General features: G+C 47.1%; 1 protein-coding gene across 1 annotated transcript in view; it reads left to right on the plus strand.

Annotated features, from left to right (window-relative positions):
• LOC120990058 overlaps positions 1 to 15,825 on the plus strand; it is a 165,155-nt gene that overhangs the window by 124,748 nt on the left and 24,582 nt on the right. Inside the window, exons 16-19 of the mRNA XM_040418568.1 lie at positions 282 to 333; positions 2,730 to 2,841; positions 4,494 to 4,577; positions 4,776 to 4,899. Coding sequence (XP_040274502.1) covers positions 282 to 333; positions 2,730 to 2,841; positions 4,494 to 4,577; positions 4,776 to 4,899 — 372 coding nt within the window. The remainder of the gene's footprint in view (positions 1 to 281; positions 334 to 2,729; positions 2,842 to 4,493; positions 4,578 to 4,775; positions 4,900 to 15,825) is intronic.

The raw sequence follows: 15,825 nt of genomic DNA on the forward strand, positions 1-15,825 counted from the left end.
ATTACTCTTTACACATCACGGTCTGCTGCCCAGAAACGATGACTTAAATGATCACATCAGCGATGCTTTCACCTGATGAATTATGGTGGCACCTTTACACAGGGCAATTATTGGGAACCATTGTTCCTAGGAATGCATGTTCTGTCTCAATAATTGCCCCAATTGTCTGCCCATGTATAGAGGCCTTTAGGGTAATAATATAATTAACAAAAAAAAACGAAAATGTATAAATATTGTACTGGATTTGTGGACTACTAATATCCCTTCCTTTGCCGTCATAGGTCTCCGGTCCTGAAACCATTTTTCTTCCTCTATCCCAGGAAAAATGTGAATGTGAGTGTATTTGAGGATTTATTTCCTAATATTGAATGCAAATGCAATCCATAGAGCAGTGTTCCCCAACTGCTGCTAAACTAGTGACTATCAGGACATGATGGGAGTGGTACTTTTGCTACAGTTGGAGATCACTGCTGTAACAGGAGAACGAGCAACTTAATGTAAATAAATAACTCTAAGGCCTGGTTCACACTTGAGCGTATTTGATACGCGCGTTTTAGTCGGACGTTTTCGGGTAGTATTAAAGCGCGTTTTTGGAAATAGGAAACGTGCGTCATACGCACGTTCTTGCGATTGACAACAGAGGCGTCCAACGAAAAACAGAGGCGTTTATGTACAGAACGCACGACAATACGCCCCAAAGAAGCTCCTGTACTACTTTGGGCATAGGGCGTTTTACAGCGCGTTAGTACGCACTGTAAAACGCGCAGGTGAGAACCATGCCCATAGGGAAACATGGGTTTTCGCCTGTTGAGCGTTTTACAGCGCATAGGAACACGCTGTAAAACGCTCAGGTGTGAACCAGGCCTAAATGATTACTAACTACATGAGCAATTAGGTAGCCATTGTTCTCCATGTTCACTCCTCCATGCATGTCAAACATAGTTCAGTTTTTGCAAAATTTCCTTTAGATCCCCTATACGCACAAATTTGCTCACCAATAAAACGCCGTAGAAACTGCTTGTGTTATTTTCCATACTGCATGTGGTTTTCATGGCATTTTTTTTCCTAAACAACTGTGTGAACAACTTTTTATCCGAGACCCAAAAATGTCACCTAATTATTAAAAACGCCAGTAGCCAAAGAACACTTGTGTGTCCTGCTTTTCATATTTCCTATAGACTTTCAGGTAATATCTGGAGCTTGCATTTTACTATAGAAATGCCACTAAGAACCTCTGTGTGAACCCACTCTTACTGTTTCCATTTCCTCCACTTTTTTCCCACCAATTGCTGTTTTTCCAGGCCCAAAGCATTTCATGAGACTCCATTTTTCCTAAAGATAGTGAAACGCACCCCATCAGACATGGTTATGTTCATTTATGTCTGTGGTCAGAGTACCCCTTTAAAGGGGACCTGCCACTATGAAATGCAGCATGTTATAGAGCAGGAGGTGCTGCGCAGACTGATATACTGTATAGTTTTATAGAAACAGATTCAGTACATCCTATAATTTATTCATTTAAACCTCTGTTCATTCTATGCTGATGAGCCATGTGGGCGGTCCTACCCAGTGACTGAAACTTCTGTCCATTCTATGCTGATGAGCCATGTGGGCGGTCCTACCCAGTGACTGAAACTTCTGTCCATTCTATGCTGATGAGCCATGTGGGCAGTCCTACCCAGTGACTGAAACCTCTGTCCATTCTATGCTGAGGAGCCATGTGGGCGGTCCTGCCCAGTGACTGAAACCTCTGTCCATTCTATGCTGATGAGCCATGTGGGCGGTCCTACCCAGTGACTGAAACCTCTGTCCATTCTATGCTGAGGAGTCATATGGGCAGTCCTACCCAGTGACTGAAACCTCTGTCCATTCTATGCTGAGGAGTCATATGGGCAGTCCTACCCAGTGACTGAAACCTCTGTCCATTCTATGCTGAGGAGTCATATGGGCGGTCCTACCCAGTGACTGAAACCTCTGTCCATTCTATGCTGATGAGCCATGTGGGCGGTCCTACCCAGTGACTGAAACCTCTGTCCATTCTATGCTGATGAGCCATGTGGGCGGTCCTACCCAGTGACTGAAACCTCTGTTCATTCTATGCTGAGGAGTCATATGGGCGGTCCTACCCAGTGACTGAAACCTCTGTCCATTCTATGCTGATGAGCCATGTGGGCGGTCCTACCCAGTGACTAAAACCTCTGTCCATTCTATGCTGATGAGCCATGTGGGCGGTCCTACCCAGTGACTGAAACCTCTGTCCATTCTATGCTGAGGAGTCATATGGGCGGTCCTACCCAGTGACTGAAACCTCTGTCCATTCTATGCTGAGGAGTCATATGGGCGGTCCTACCCAGTGACTGAAACCTCTGTCCATTCTATGCTGATGAGCCATGTGGGCGGTCCTACCCAGTGACTGAAACCTCTGTCCAATCTATGCTGAGGAGTCATATGGGCGGTCCTACCCAGTGACTGAAACCTCTGTCCAATCTATGCTGAGGAGTCATATGGGCAGCGCTACAGAGGTTTAAATAAATAAATTACAAGTTATTACTCTATCTATTTTCATGAAACTATATATCAATCTGCTCAGCTCCTCCTGATCTATAACATGCTGCCTGCAGACTGCACTGCATTTCCATGTGACAGGTTCTCCTTTAAGAAATCTTAGATCTACATAATCTGTAATAGAAGGATCCAATTCACATGTTACGTCTTTATATGTCTTTCAGGTTGAAATTTTTATGGATGGAAAACATATAGAAGCGTTTGTGGATGATCACTCTTTCACTGTGGATGAATACATTTCTGCCGTCGAGCCTGTAACACCTGAGGTGCCTAAAGGTGTGTGGACATATAAAAATTTTATCAGATTAAAGGGGTTGGCCACTTTCTGGCTACTTTTGACCAATGTGTACGTAAGATGACTATATAACACTAATATAATCTTTGTTGATTTTCTGTGCCATTTGCTATATTTCTTGTCCCCTTGTTGAGCAAATCTTCACAGGAGACCTGTCCATAAGATGGCTGCTGATGGAGGGTCATGTGACTAGGCAAAAGTAACTCCAGACACATCAATCAGTCTTCCCCACTCACATACACCACATCTACAATCTGCACTTGCAATGTTGATAGTTTAGTTTAGGTGCAGTATATTTGAATGGAGGAGACAGTGATTTTCCTGGTCACATGACTCTCCATCAGCAGCCATATCAACATATGGAGTGGACCTCTGTGTCTTGGCCAACAAGGGAGAATACTTTCTGAAATATAGAAAATGGTGCAGAATATCTACAAAGGCTATATTAGTAAGTGCCATATAATCATCTAACAAACAAATTGATCAACAGTAGCCAGGAAGTGGGCAACCCCATTAAGTATAGGTTAAAGGAGTTGTCTCCTCATAGAAAATCCCTTTTAGAATGTGGGCCCCAGGCTGATCAACTGGGACTTGTTCCTGGAAAAAAAGTTTTTTTGCTGGGGCCGCTCAGGCAATTCTCCTGAAATGGGCCGCTGCTAAGGAAATGTATTACATGACGGCTATTCATATGAATTGCTGATTATGTAAAACAACCCATGCATTCAGATTCCAAAACAGATTACATGTCACTCAGGAACATGTCACCGCTGAGGCCAGTGAATGGACTGGATGTCATACTTTTGGTCTACAGGGGGCAGAGGAACAGGTGAGAAATGCATTACAGGACTTAAAGGGGTTATCCTGGAAAAGATAATGATGACTTCTCCTCAGGATAGGAAAGAAATAGGTTCAGGAGCAGCACAGCATACGGCTTGTGTAGAGCAGTGATGGAAATCATGCAGCAGCTGGGCAAGAGATCACAGATCCAATGCGATCCACAAGAATGCAGAAAAGATAGGCCACAGCAGCATGTCCAGCAATTTCTTCTTTATTGTCGAAAACTTCACAGCATAGCTAGAAGAAATTGCTGGACATGCTGCTGTGGCCTTCTATCTTATCCTCAGGATAGGTCATCACTATCACATCAATGGGGGGCTAAGTCCCGGTATCCCCAATGATCAATTGTTTCAGGGAGCCTCGTATTGTAGCTCAGCCTCTTGACTTGAATGAGGCAGAGCTGCAACTTGACTATGTGACCGATGTACAGTGATGTCACTGGTCTAGGAATAGGCGACGGAGCTTAAGACCTCTTCTAACAGCTGATCAGCGGGGGTCCCAGGTGTCGCACCCCCACAGATCTGATACTGATAACCTATCTTGAGGATAAGTTCTAAATATCTTTTCCTGGATAACCCCTTTACCTGATTTTAGACTGGGGGTTGTACAATACATTTATTGTAAGTTAATCCTTTAGATAGAGAATCAAACAGGCCCCCGTTCTCATGATCGTCGGGGACCCCAGACATTTATCCCCTGTGCTGTGGATAGTGGATACGTTCTTGTAATGGGACAACTTCTTTATCAGACATCACTGAATACCAGTAATACTATATGCCCTCTTATATTCCTGCAGACTTACCAAGTGGCCCTTATACATATCGTTTAGAGGACCTGGCTTACACTAGAAGTGGCGACAAAGGAAACATTGCCAACATAGGTAATTATATTTTTACTACAAAACTAAAATAATCTGGCACATTTCTGACCATGCAGACTATAGTCTAATTCTTGAGATTTTATTGGATGTTAATTTACTAAAGCTTTCTAGTTAATCTCTAATTTATCTCCAGCCTCACCAAACAAAAAATAGCTGTCCTGCAGTTTATTTGTAGAGTGCTGTCTTTCTGTACTGTAGGTGTTGTGGCTCGTCATCCCTTGTATTACCCATACCTTAAAAGAGCACTTACCTCGCAAGTTGTAGAAGAGTACTTCCAGCACTTACTGCAGAGAGATCATCCTGATGAGCAACTAGTGGCCAGGTACGTACCCATGCTGAGTAGCATATTTTGTCATTGATTTATTTATATAATTATTGTGTGTGTGTGTATGTGTGTGTATATATATATATATATATATATATATATATGTATACACACATATATTGTGGGGATTCACTCTGGTAGATGGGGTGTGCGACGCAGTACAGAGGCAAATTACCAGTTCTTAAATCAAACTTCCGTGTTCACACATAAAGCAAAAACAAAACGTCACTTTGCAGTCTTGGTGTTAGTTCACACACAATGGAAAGTCCACATAGGAAAAATCACCTTGTTGGCAGTTCTGCCTCTAGCAGTCCATAGCAGGCTTTTAGGGGGCCCGTTTCCCTTACAGAGGGCTCTTAGCCCTCCAGCACGGCACAAGCCTCAGATCCCAGCACACACACCTCCTGAGCTCCACTGTCAGACTGAGGTAATTCTCCTCACCTGGCAGTGGTGGCTGGTTTTTAGGCCTGGCAAAACCCGGCCTGGAACTTGGGGAGTAGTCACCCACCCAGCACTTTGACTACTCCCATTAAGAGCCCTCCCGGATCAGCTATACAGCCATACTAAGTATTAAGGTGTCAAACAGCAACTGCTGCTGACACATAAAAACCGGCTCTTACTCCACCGAGGCCAGGAACCTTGGTAACATGTAACTATCATCCACAATGATTCCTTGTACCTTATTTCAATATATATGTGTGTGTGTGTGTGTATATATTTATTAGTGAGGAACAGAAGTATTTGAACACCCTGCGATTTTGCAAGTTCTCCCACTTAGAAATCATGGAGGTGCATTCTCACTCTGAGAGACAGAATAATAAAAATAAAAAAACAGGAAATCACATTTGCCCGCTTTGTTTTCCTGACACTATAGTGATCGTTTAACATGGCTATGAAGATTACTGTTTTCCTAGCTGCTCTGGACTGTGGACAACAGCAGCTAGAAACAGTCATTTTCATAGAGCTGTGTTATGATTTATGGACACAGCACTCAGTATGCTTAGCCAGTCAGATAGAAGGCTGGCTAAGCATGCTGAGAGCTGTGTCTGAATAACATAACACAATAAAGGGATTCTGTCACCAGGTTTCACCCCTGTCAGCTAAAAATATGCTGATGTTCAGGGCGTCTTCACGATTCCTAATGTGGGCTTATAAATGTCATCTGTGGGCTTATTTAGCTAAAAAACAGCTATTACTAACCTGTCAGTCAAACAAATAAGGTGCCCAAGGGGATGTTAAAGGGTGCAAGATGCCCGCCGCACCCACCGCCGTTCGTGCCCAGCGCCGCCTTTCCGGACTTCTGCGCCGCCTCCTAATCCTCTGTGCCGCCTCTCGCTGTCCCTCCCTCCCCCCTCCTCCTGCTGTAAGATCTCGCGCATACAGGGGTTGAGCGAAGTGCCGGCGCATGCGCACTTCGCTGTAAGAAGCCAAATGGAGAAGTCTGCACGGCCGCATCAGGCAGAGCCCTGTGCGCAAGCGCGAGATCTTACAGCAGAAGGAGGGGGGAGGGAGGGAGAGCGAGAGGCGGCACAGAGGATTAGGAGGCGGTGCAGAAATCCGGAAAGGCGGCGCTGGGCACGAACGGCGGTGGGTGCGGCGGGCATCTTGCACCTATTAACATCCCCTTGGGCACCTTATTTGTTTGACTGACAGGTTAGTAATAGCTGTTTTTTAGCTAAATAAGCCCACAGATGACATTTATAAGCCCACATTAGGAATCGTGAAGACGCCCTGAACATCAGCATATGTTTAGCTGACAGGGGTCAAACCTGGTGACAGAATCCCTTTAAAGAAATTACTGTTTCTAGCTGCTGTGGACTGTGGACTAGCAGCTAGAAACAGTAATTTCTTTAATGTGTTATGTTATTTAGACTGAGTTCTCAGCATGCTTAGCCAGTCAGTCATTTTCATAGTGCTGTTATGATTTATGGACACAGCTCTCAGCATGCTTAGCCAGCCTTCTATCTGGCTGTGCTTCTTGAGAGTCACAGTCCAAAGGCTCAGAAACAGCCAGATAGAAGGCTGGCTAAGCATACTGAGAGCTGTGTCCATAAATCATAACAGCACTATGATTGCCCTCCCTTCCAACTGGATGAGTTTATCTGATACGTGCCCTGCTCCAGAAGCTCCTGCTGTCTCACGGGCTGGTGTGGCTGAGCGCTGTGGGCCGTGTGCTGGTCGAAACTGCTGAGCAGGTTGTACACAGCGCAGCGTGCAGAAGGGATAACCGCGGGCGCACTGAGGTCATATCCGGTGGGCCGGCATTACAGGAACCGCACCAGCTGCTCTGACGTCCTGCCGCCGGATATCCTGTGACGTATATCTGGCGGCAGGACGTCAGAGTAGCTGGTGCTGTTCCTGTAATGCCGCGGCCCACCGGATATGACCTCAGTAGTGATGGGAAGTTCGGATCTTTCAGATGAATCGGTTCATGAATCGGATCTTCGGTTCACTTGCTGAGTCACTGACTGCTGAGCTGACTCGCAAGTGAACCGAAGACTCTAGGTGCCGGTGCGCATGCGCAGATGCTATCCATTCGATTCACTTGCTGACTCAGTCGGCTCTTCAGCTCTCTAATGAGTGAGTCCGGATCAGGAAGAGTGATTGATTATAGTGATAGTGAAGGGAAGCTGAGGCTGACGCCGGACAGGAGGACTCAGGAGCTGTCACTGTGGTGTGCATTGTTGTCTGTTGTGCATTGTTACCCACAGTGACAACAGTCTGACACTGACAGTAGTACAACCAACCAAGTGAAGTGAAATGTGAATGCACGCACAGGGAAAACTATGTGCTGAATTGATAACAGTATTACAGTAACACAGTCACTGGCTGATAATAAAATAGTCCCCACAGTCCCCACTTAACGGAATCCATAAAGGAGATGTGAACCCACCCTTAGTTATATAGCTACTGAATGAGATGCCTTTAACATATATATCTCCTGAGAAGCCAATTTGATCCTAAAGGGTTAATTCAACCTGTAATCTAAACTCTGTGTCATCTGTCACTTCTCTTATCTCTCTGCTCCTGTCAAAGGCGTACAAAGAAATCACTGGGCCCCATAGCAAGAATCTAAATTGGGCCCCCATTCCCCTTTTATAGCCCCTCCTACTACCCATTCCAGGCCTCTCTTTGTTCCATGAACTATGTTTGCTGCTGTTTTATAATTTATGCCATCAGGGCCGGATTGGGATTACAAAACAGGCCTGGCACACAAACGAGGTATAATAGATACAGTGTGTACAGATGTATAGTGTATACAGCAGTGTACTGATATGTGAGGAACGTGGTATAATATATGCAGTGTGTTCAGGTATATAGTATATACAGCAGTGTACTGATATATGAGGTATAAATTACAGCTCGTACCTCACATATCAATCCAATACTGTATATACAATATACCTGTACACACCATCTATTATACCTCGTACCTAACATATCAGTACACTGCTGTATATACAATATATCTATACACACTGCATATATTATACCTTGTACCTCACATATCAGTACACTGCAATATATATTATATCTCTGTACATATTGCATCTATAATACTGTTTAATATAAGGAGTGTGTGTGTGTGTGTGTATATATATATATATATAGATGTGAGGCATACAAGGTATAATACTGTAGATGCAGTGTTTATAGAAATATGTGGTCAGTTATACATTATGGTCGCTGTGTGTGTGAGGTACATGAGGTAGTGGTCACTGTACATGTCTGAAGTATTATACATGAGTGAGCAATGAGTAAAATCAGGGCATGGAGGGGGGGGGGGGGGGTAAATGATGAAAAGTGGAGGACCTCCTCTTACCACTCCATTCCAGTCTGTATGGATCAATGCAGAGCTGATTGTGTGAATTTCTAATACTTGCTGTTAGGGGTTGAAGGACCTGTGATGATGTCATCACAGGTCCTGGCAGATGTACCTTTCAAACCTAGGAACTACACCATTTTTGGTGCAGTTCCTTTGCTAGATTCTGCAGGACCTGTGATGCTGAAGATGATGTCATCACAGGTCCTGGCAGATGCACTGTTCTAACCTGGGAACTACACTTTACACTGTGCAGTTCCCTTACAGGACCTGTGAAGACTCCCTGTACTACTCAGAAGACTGAGAGCTGATAATGCTTGCCTTGCCTCAGCTCTGATTGGTTGGTGGGCGGGGAGGGGCCGGCAGAAGCAGCTTCCACTCTAGGATCAGATTACGCTCCTCCCGAGTCCCTCCCTCAGGCTCCTGCTGCCAGCGTGAGGTGAGCGTCTCTGCATTGTCTGTGCTCTATGTGGCTGCGCTGTGTACAACAGAGGACTTTTAACCCTCCCGACGGCCTTTTGGCTGGCAGATGGGCCTATTTTATGGTAGGGGCCTGGAGCTGCAGCTCCATCAGCCCCTACGTTAATCCGGCCCTGCCCGTATCCAGGGGTTATGTCCACCATTGCTGTGCAGCATTGAGGTGACAGGACAGGAGCTAGGAGTGGGTGTGATTATGCCTATTTGCATTCAGAGCCTCTTCTCAGTAGAGGGCCACCACCCAGTGGCGTAACTAGAGTGTTATGGGCCCCAGTGCAAACTTTGTATCGGGGCCCCCCTACCCCCCGATTTTTATAAAGAAGCGGCAGATTTTCTTACTAATGGCTTTCCCGTGTGGCTAGTCCGCTGCGTGAATGAGGGCCAAGCTCCATTCCGGACAGCAGAGACACGGAGCAGTAACGCGATTGATAATGCTCCGTGCCTCTCTGTGACCTTTTTACTAAAAAATCACAGGGAGATAAAGTGGTCACCGTGATTTTGTAGCAAAACGATCATAGAGAGGCACAGAGCATTATCAATTATGTTACTGCTCGGTGTCTCTGCTGTCCGGAGCGGGGCTTGGCACTCTTTCACACAGCAGATTAGCCACACGGGATCCGCTCGTGTGAAAGAGCCCAATGCATGGCTACACTCACCCAGTCCTAATAAAATCTGGTCCTACCTCATCCAGGGTGTCGCTGGCGTCGGTGTGATGTCCGCTGGATCCAGAACAAGGTCCCTGTGGTGATAGAAAAAAAAAGAATAATCACATAAGGAAGGGATGTAAAACAGTCCCATGTAAAACACATCACTCTCCCTTCAGCTCCTCCAGCATACAGTCCCATGTAAGATACAACCCCCAGAGGATGCTATCTGCCCATCTCTCCTGTCCATATACCAGGCCTACCAGTATTACCCCTTCATATACCGCCTGGTCCCCCCACACCTAACAGTCTGAGTCACTTGTCTCCGTGAGTGTTAGGTGGGGTGACCAGGCAGGCAGGTGGTATATCAATGGCTAATGCTGGTAGACCTGGTATATGGACAGCAGAGATGGGCAGATGGCATCCTCTGGGCAGTACTGTCTCTCTGGTCTTCCTTCACCAGCACCCGGACTGCCACGGTCCTGCTTGGCCTGGCTCTCATGGCACTTCACTGCCTCATGCTTGGCTATCAGCACTGAGTGACTCAGTCAATGTTGCAGTGTGACTGAGTCACTCAGCGCTGATAGCCAAGCACGAGGCAGTGAAGTGCCATGAGAGCCAGGCCAAGCAGGACCGTGGCAGTCAGGGTGCTGGTGAAGGATGACCAGAGAGACAGTACTGCCCAGAGGATGCCATCTGCCCATCTCTGCTGTCCATATACCAGGGTAGGCCTGGTATATGGACAGCAGAGATGGGCAGATGGCATCCCAGAGAGGCAGTACTGTCTCAGTGTCCCTGGTCATCCTTCACCAGCACTCTGACTGCAGTGCCATGGTGCCATCTGCTTGGCAGCCTTGGCCTGGCTCTCATGACACTTACTGGCACTTAACTCATATAATCATATATTACCCCTAAAGCCTGCCTGCCCTCAGCCAATGCCAACAAAGTAAACTACTGACCTAATTACACACTCAGGGTGGGACTTTGGGACTCTGGGACAGTGACACTGACTGTCACTCACTCTGTCTCAGGGTCGCTTGAATCCAGGGCCGGCGCCACCTATAAGCAGAGTAGGCCACCGCGCAGAGCGCACTCTGCCTGGGAGCGCCGGTGCTCTCGAGTCCGAATCCCGACTAGCCGCCGCCCGCTCCACGCCCCCTACTTGTGATCCATCCATCTAAGTTCTAACATCTTCTCCTGATTCCTACCTGGCTGTCATCGATCTGACTCCTCCTGTTTGGCTGTTCCTGTACTTGCTGGCCGGCCGGATAATGGTGGATTGTGCTGCACTGCTGCCCCTGCGAGGGCATGCATTTGTTCAGCCACTTAGTATTACTTAGTGGGGGCACTGGGGGGAAAATTACGTAATGGGCACTGCCCATTAAGTAATTTGCCCCCCAGTGCCCCAACAAAGTAATACTGCCCCCACAGACAGTGCACAACTCACTGCGCACTGCCCATTACGTAATTTGCCCCCCAGTGGCCCACTAAGTAATACTGCCACAACTGTGCACTGTCTGTGGGGCACTATTACTTAGTGGGGGCACTGGGGGGCAAATTACGTAATGGGCAGTGTGCAGTGAGTTGTGCACTGTCTGTGGGGGCAGTTAGTATTACTTAGTGGGGGCACTGGGGGGCAAATTACGTAATGGGCAGTGTGCAGTGAGTTGTGCACTGTCTGTGGGGGCAGTTAGTATTACTTAGTGGGGGCACTGGCGGGCAAATTACGTAATGGGCACTGCCCATTACGTAATTTGCGCCCCAGGGCCCCAACAAAGTAATACTGTCCCCACAGACAGTGCACAATGCCCCCACTAAGTAATTCAAGTTGAATCACTGTCTCTAGGCTCATAGCTGGACTACAGTCTCCTACTGATTCAGCTGCAGCCATGATCTTCTGCTTCTTCTTGCTGCCTCCGGCTCCTGGCTCTGCAGTCTGCACTGTACTTCCCGCCTGGAAGGTGGGCGGAGCCTATCGGGAACTGCCGTGCATGCCCCGCCCCCTCTCGCCTCCTCACTCTGCTCTGCAGCCGAACGCTGTGTGAAGAAAAAAAAACACAGCGTCGGCGATTTAATTTGTGCCAGCCCCGCAGACGGCGCCCCCTGCAGAGTGGCGCCCGGGGCGACGGCCCCCCCGGCCCCCCCCCACGCTACGCCTCTGAATGGAGCGCCCTGACGGGGCCCGGCATTGTCACTGTACTTCATGCCGGGCCCCTTCACAGCGCTTCATTACATGTTAGTACAGCGGGCCCCCTCCCCCCGCCGGGCCCGGTCGCAGTCGCACTCCCTGCGACCGCGATCGTTACGCCCCTGCCACCACCCATTCTTTTTTATGCACTCCAAGTGTCTAAGGATATATACTGTATATTGGAAATACAGATAAACCCTGCGTAGGCCCTTAAAGAGGTTTTCCAGGATCTGGTCCCTTTTTATTTAACTATCCTAGCATGTGGTACTTTAAAGGGGTTGTCTCATCATAGACAATGCAGGGCTCCAGATGGCGACCAAAATGGTCGCAAATGCGACCTAGAATTGCTAAATGGCGACAAGACTTTGTAGTCTTGTTGCCATTTGCGCCTAGACCTCTGCCGCTTTCACATTACTGACATGGCACGAGCTGCTGTCAGCGCGTGCCATGTTCTTCTCAACATCACATGGGAGAAGGAGGCAGTCCCTTCCCCCTGTGCCGCTGCCACCAATGGGCTGATAGCAGGGAGGAGGAGGGGAGGGGCTGTGGCCACTGCGCCACCAATGAATATCGTATATGATTAATACAAACGCAGGCTGCGGCACCCAGCCTCTATGTCTGCACGCTGCGATCCACCACTATTAACCCCCCAGGTGGGACATCTGAGGGGTTAATAGCGGTGGATCGCAGCACGCAGTCATAGAGGCTGGGTGCCGGGTATGGGATATGGCACCCGCAGTCTGCGTTTGTAGAAAGAGGACTTTTCATTACAATAAAAAATCTAAACTAAGTATGCTGACATGGAGAGCGGCGCCCAGGGATCTCCCTGCACTTACTATTATCCCTGGGCACCGCTCCGTTCTCCCGGTATAGGCTCCGGTATCTTCAGATTTTCGGCTCAACTGGGAGGAGCCTGCTCTTGTACTCCTGAGCTCCCCCCCATAGTGCCAGCTCCCCCCCATAGTGCCAGCCCCCCCATAGTACCAACTCCCCCCGCAAAGAAAAAAGAAAACAAAAACACTAATACTTACCTCCATCAGCAGAGATGGTCTCTTCCGGCCTGTGTCCCGCGCTGTGTGCTGCCCGGCTCAGGCGGCGCGATAATGACGTCATCGCACCACCTGAGCCGGCCTCTGATAGGCTGCAGGCATTAGTGCCTGCGGCCTATCAGAAGAACAGGGGAGGGAGACGCCTTTCTCTCCCCTGCTCCACAGCACAGACCTCTGTATCGCTGTCCTGAGGACTGCGATACAGATGAATATGGAGATGATCGCTTCCACAATGGAAGCGCTCATCTCCTACTGCCCGCCACCACCACCACTGCAATTACATTCAGGGCCGCGCCGCCTGTGGTGATCGGCGATGCGGCCCTGAGGAATAAAAAAAAGAAAAACATTTTTTTGTTGAAGACGGCCCGGCGGCCGTTTTTTTTTATGCGCGGCCTGGGGGGCAATTGCCTCCCTGCCCCCCGTCCCAGCCCGCGCCTGCATGTTGGATGGTAGAAGTGCGTCCAGGGAGGTCTGAGAACACATCCGTGTTCCTGCTGACGAACTCCCTGGCATCCTGAGTCTGTTTAGAGGAAAGGCTGTCAGCAATCTTCACTGTGGCAACTGCTTCCCTTGTATCAGACCGTGGGGCTGTAAACTCTTCCCCTAGAAAACCTGGCCGCGGGCTGTCGTCCATACTGGTCTCCTTATCTTTCCAAGGTTTAAGTAAATTCACATGGTACACCTGCTTCGGCTTTCGCCGCCCTGGCTGGTGTACCTTGTAGTTTACCCCACCAACTTTTTCGAGTACTTCGTAGGGTCCCTGTCCCTAGCCAGGAACTTACTGTCCACCGTCGGTACCAGAACCAAAACCCGATCTCCCGGGTTAAAGATCCGGACCCGAGCCTGCCGATTATAGACCCTACTCTGGGCTCGCTGGGCTGCCTCCATATGTTCCCTAACAAGCGGCAACACTGTTTCCATCTGCTCTTGCATCTGAGTGATATATTCAATTACACTTTTATACGGTGTGGGTTGTTGTTCTCATTGATCACTAATCATTGATTACTGTTAATTGTTTTATGTTTCTTGTATTGTGATTCTTGACCATCATCTCCTGAGATTTATCTCTTATATTGTATATACCCCTGAATCAGGCTACACTATGTATTACAACATGGTGTTACTTTTCACTGTACTCACAAATGACATCCTGTGACATTGTTATATTATTATATTGTGATACCTTTATTTTGATGGATATTCTCTCTATATCCATATCAATACCGTAATTAAACCTCTCTAAAAATTACTAATGTACCTGTGCTAAACCTCCTCCTTGATCTGGCAGATTGCCAGCTTTCTTTATCTACTATCTACATACAACACCGTTCCTCTAATCATGAATTCTATCTGGCCCCTCTCCTTCCACTTTCGCTTTCTTGCCCACACTTTTTTGCCCATACTCCACCTGAGCATCGAGCGAGCATGTGCACGCACTACACCGCCGCCGATGTCCTTCCTTACAGCCTCAGCGCATGCGCTTACCACTCACAGGCTCCAGACGCACTGACGTCACTTTCATGCGCCCTGACTAAATCATCAGCCGCCGACAGTATATAGAGCGCCCTGTCCCACATACACGCCACATCGAGCGTCTGCCTCACTATCCTGCCACCAGGTATTTTTATACATGATTTAACCACTTCAGCCCCCAGTGCTTAAACACCCTGAAAGACCAGGCCACTTTTTACACTTCTGACCTACACTACTTTCACCGTTTATTGCTCGGTCATGCAACTTACCACCCAAATGAATTTTACCTCCTTTTCTTCTCACTAATAGAGCTTTCATTTGGTGGTATTTCATTGCTGCTGACATTTTTACTTTTTTTGTTATTAATCGAAATTTAACGATTTTTTTGCAAAAAAATGACATTTTTCACTTTCAGTTGTAAAATTTTGCAAAAAAAACGAGATCCATATAGAAATTTTGCTCTAAATTTATAGTTCTACATGTCTTTGATAAAAAAAAAATGTTTGGGTAAAAAAAAAATGGTTTGGGTAAAAGTTATAGCGTTTACAAACTATGGTACAAAAATGTGAATTTCCGCTTTTTGAAGCAGCTCTGACTTTCTGAGCACCTGTCATGTTTCCTGAGGTTCTACAATGGCCAGACAGTACAAACACCCCACAAATGACCCCATTTCGGTAAGTACACACCCTAAGGTATTCGCTGATGGGCATAGTGAGTTCATAGAACTTTTTATTTTTTGTCACAAGTTAGCGGAAAATGATGATTTTTTTTATTTATTTTTTTTTCTTACAAAGTCTCATATTCCACTAACTTGTGACAAAAAATAAAAACTTCTATGAACTCACTATGCCCATCACGAAATACCTTGGGGTCTCTTCTTTCCAAAATGGGGTCACTTGTGGGGTAGTTATACTGCCCTGGCATTCTAGGGGCCCAAATGTGTGGTAAGGAGTTTGAAATCAAATTCTGAAAAAAATGACCTGTCAAATCCGAAAGGTGCTCTTTGGAATATGGGCCCCTTTGCCCACCTAGGCTGCAAAAAAGTGTCACACATCTGGTATCTCCGTACTCAGGAGAAGGTGGGGAATGTGTTTTGGGGTGTCATTTTATATATACCCATGCTGGGTGAGAGAAATATCTTGGCAAAAGACAACTTTTCCCATTTTTTTATACAAAGTTGGCATTTGACCAAGATATTTATCTCACCCAGCATGGGTATATATAAAATGACACCCCAAAACACATTCCCCACCTTCTCCTGAGTACGGA

The sequence above is a fragment of the Bufo bufo genome, chromosome 2 (genome assembly GCF_905171765.1).
Source record: "Bufo bufo chromosome 2, aBufBuf1.1, whole genome shotgun sequence".
Taxonomy (NCBI): Eukaryota; Metazoa; Chordata; class Amphibia; order Anura; family Bufonidae; genus Bufo; species Bufo bufo.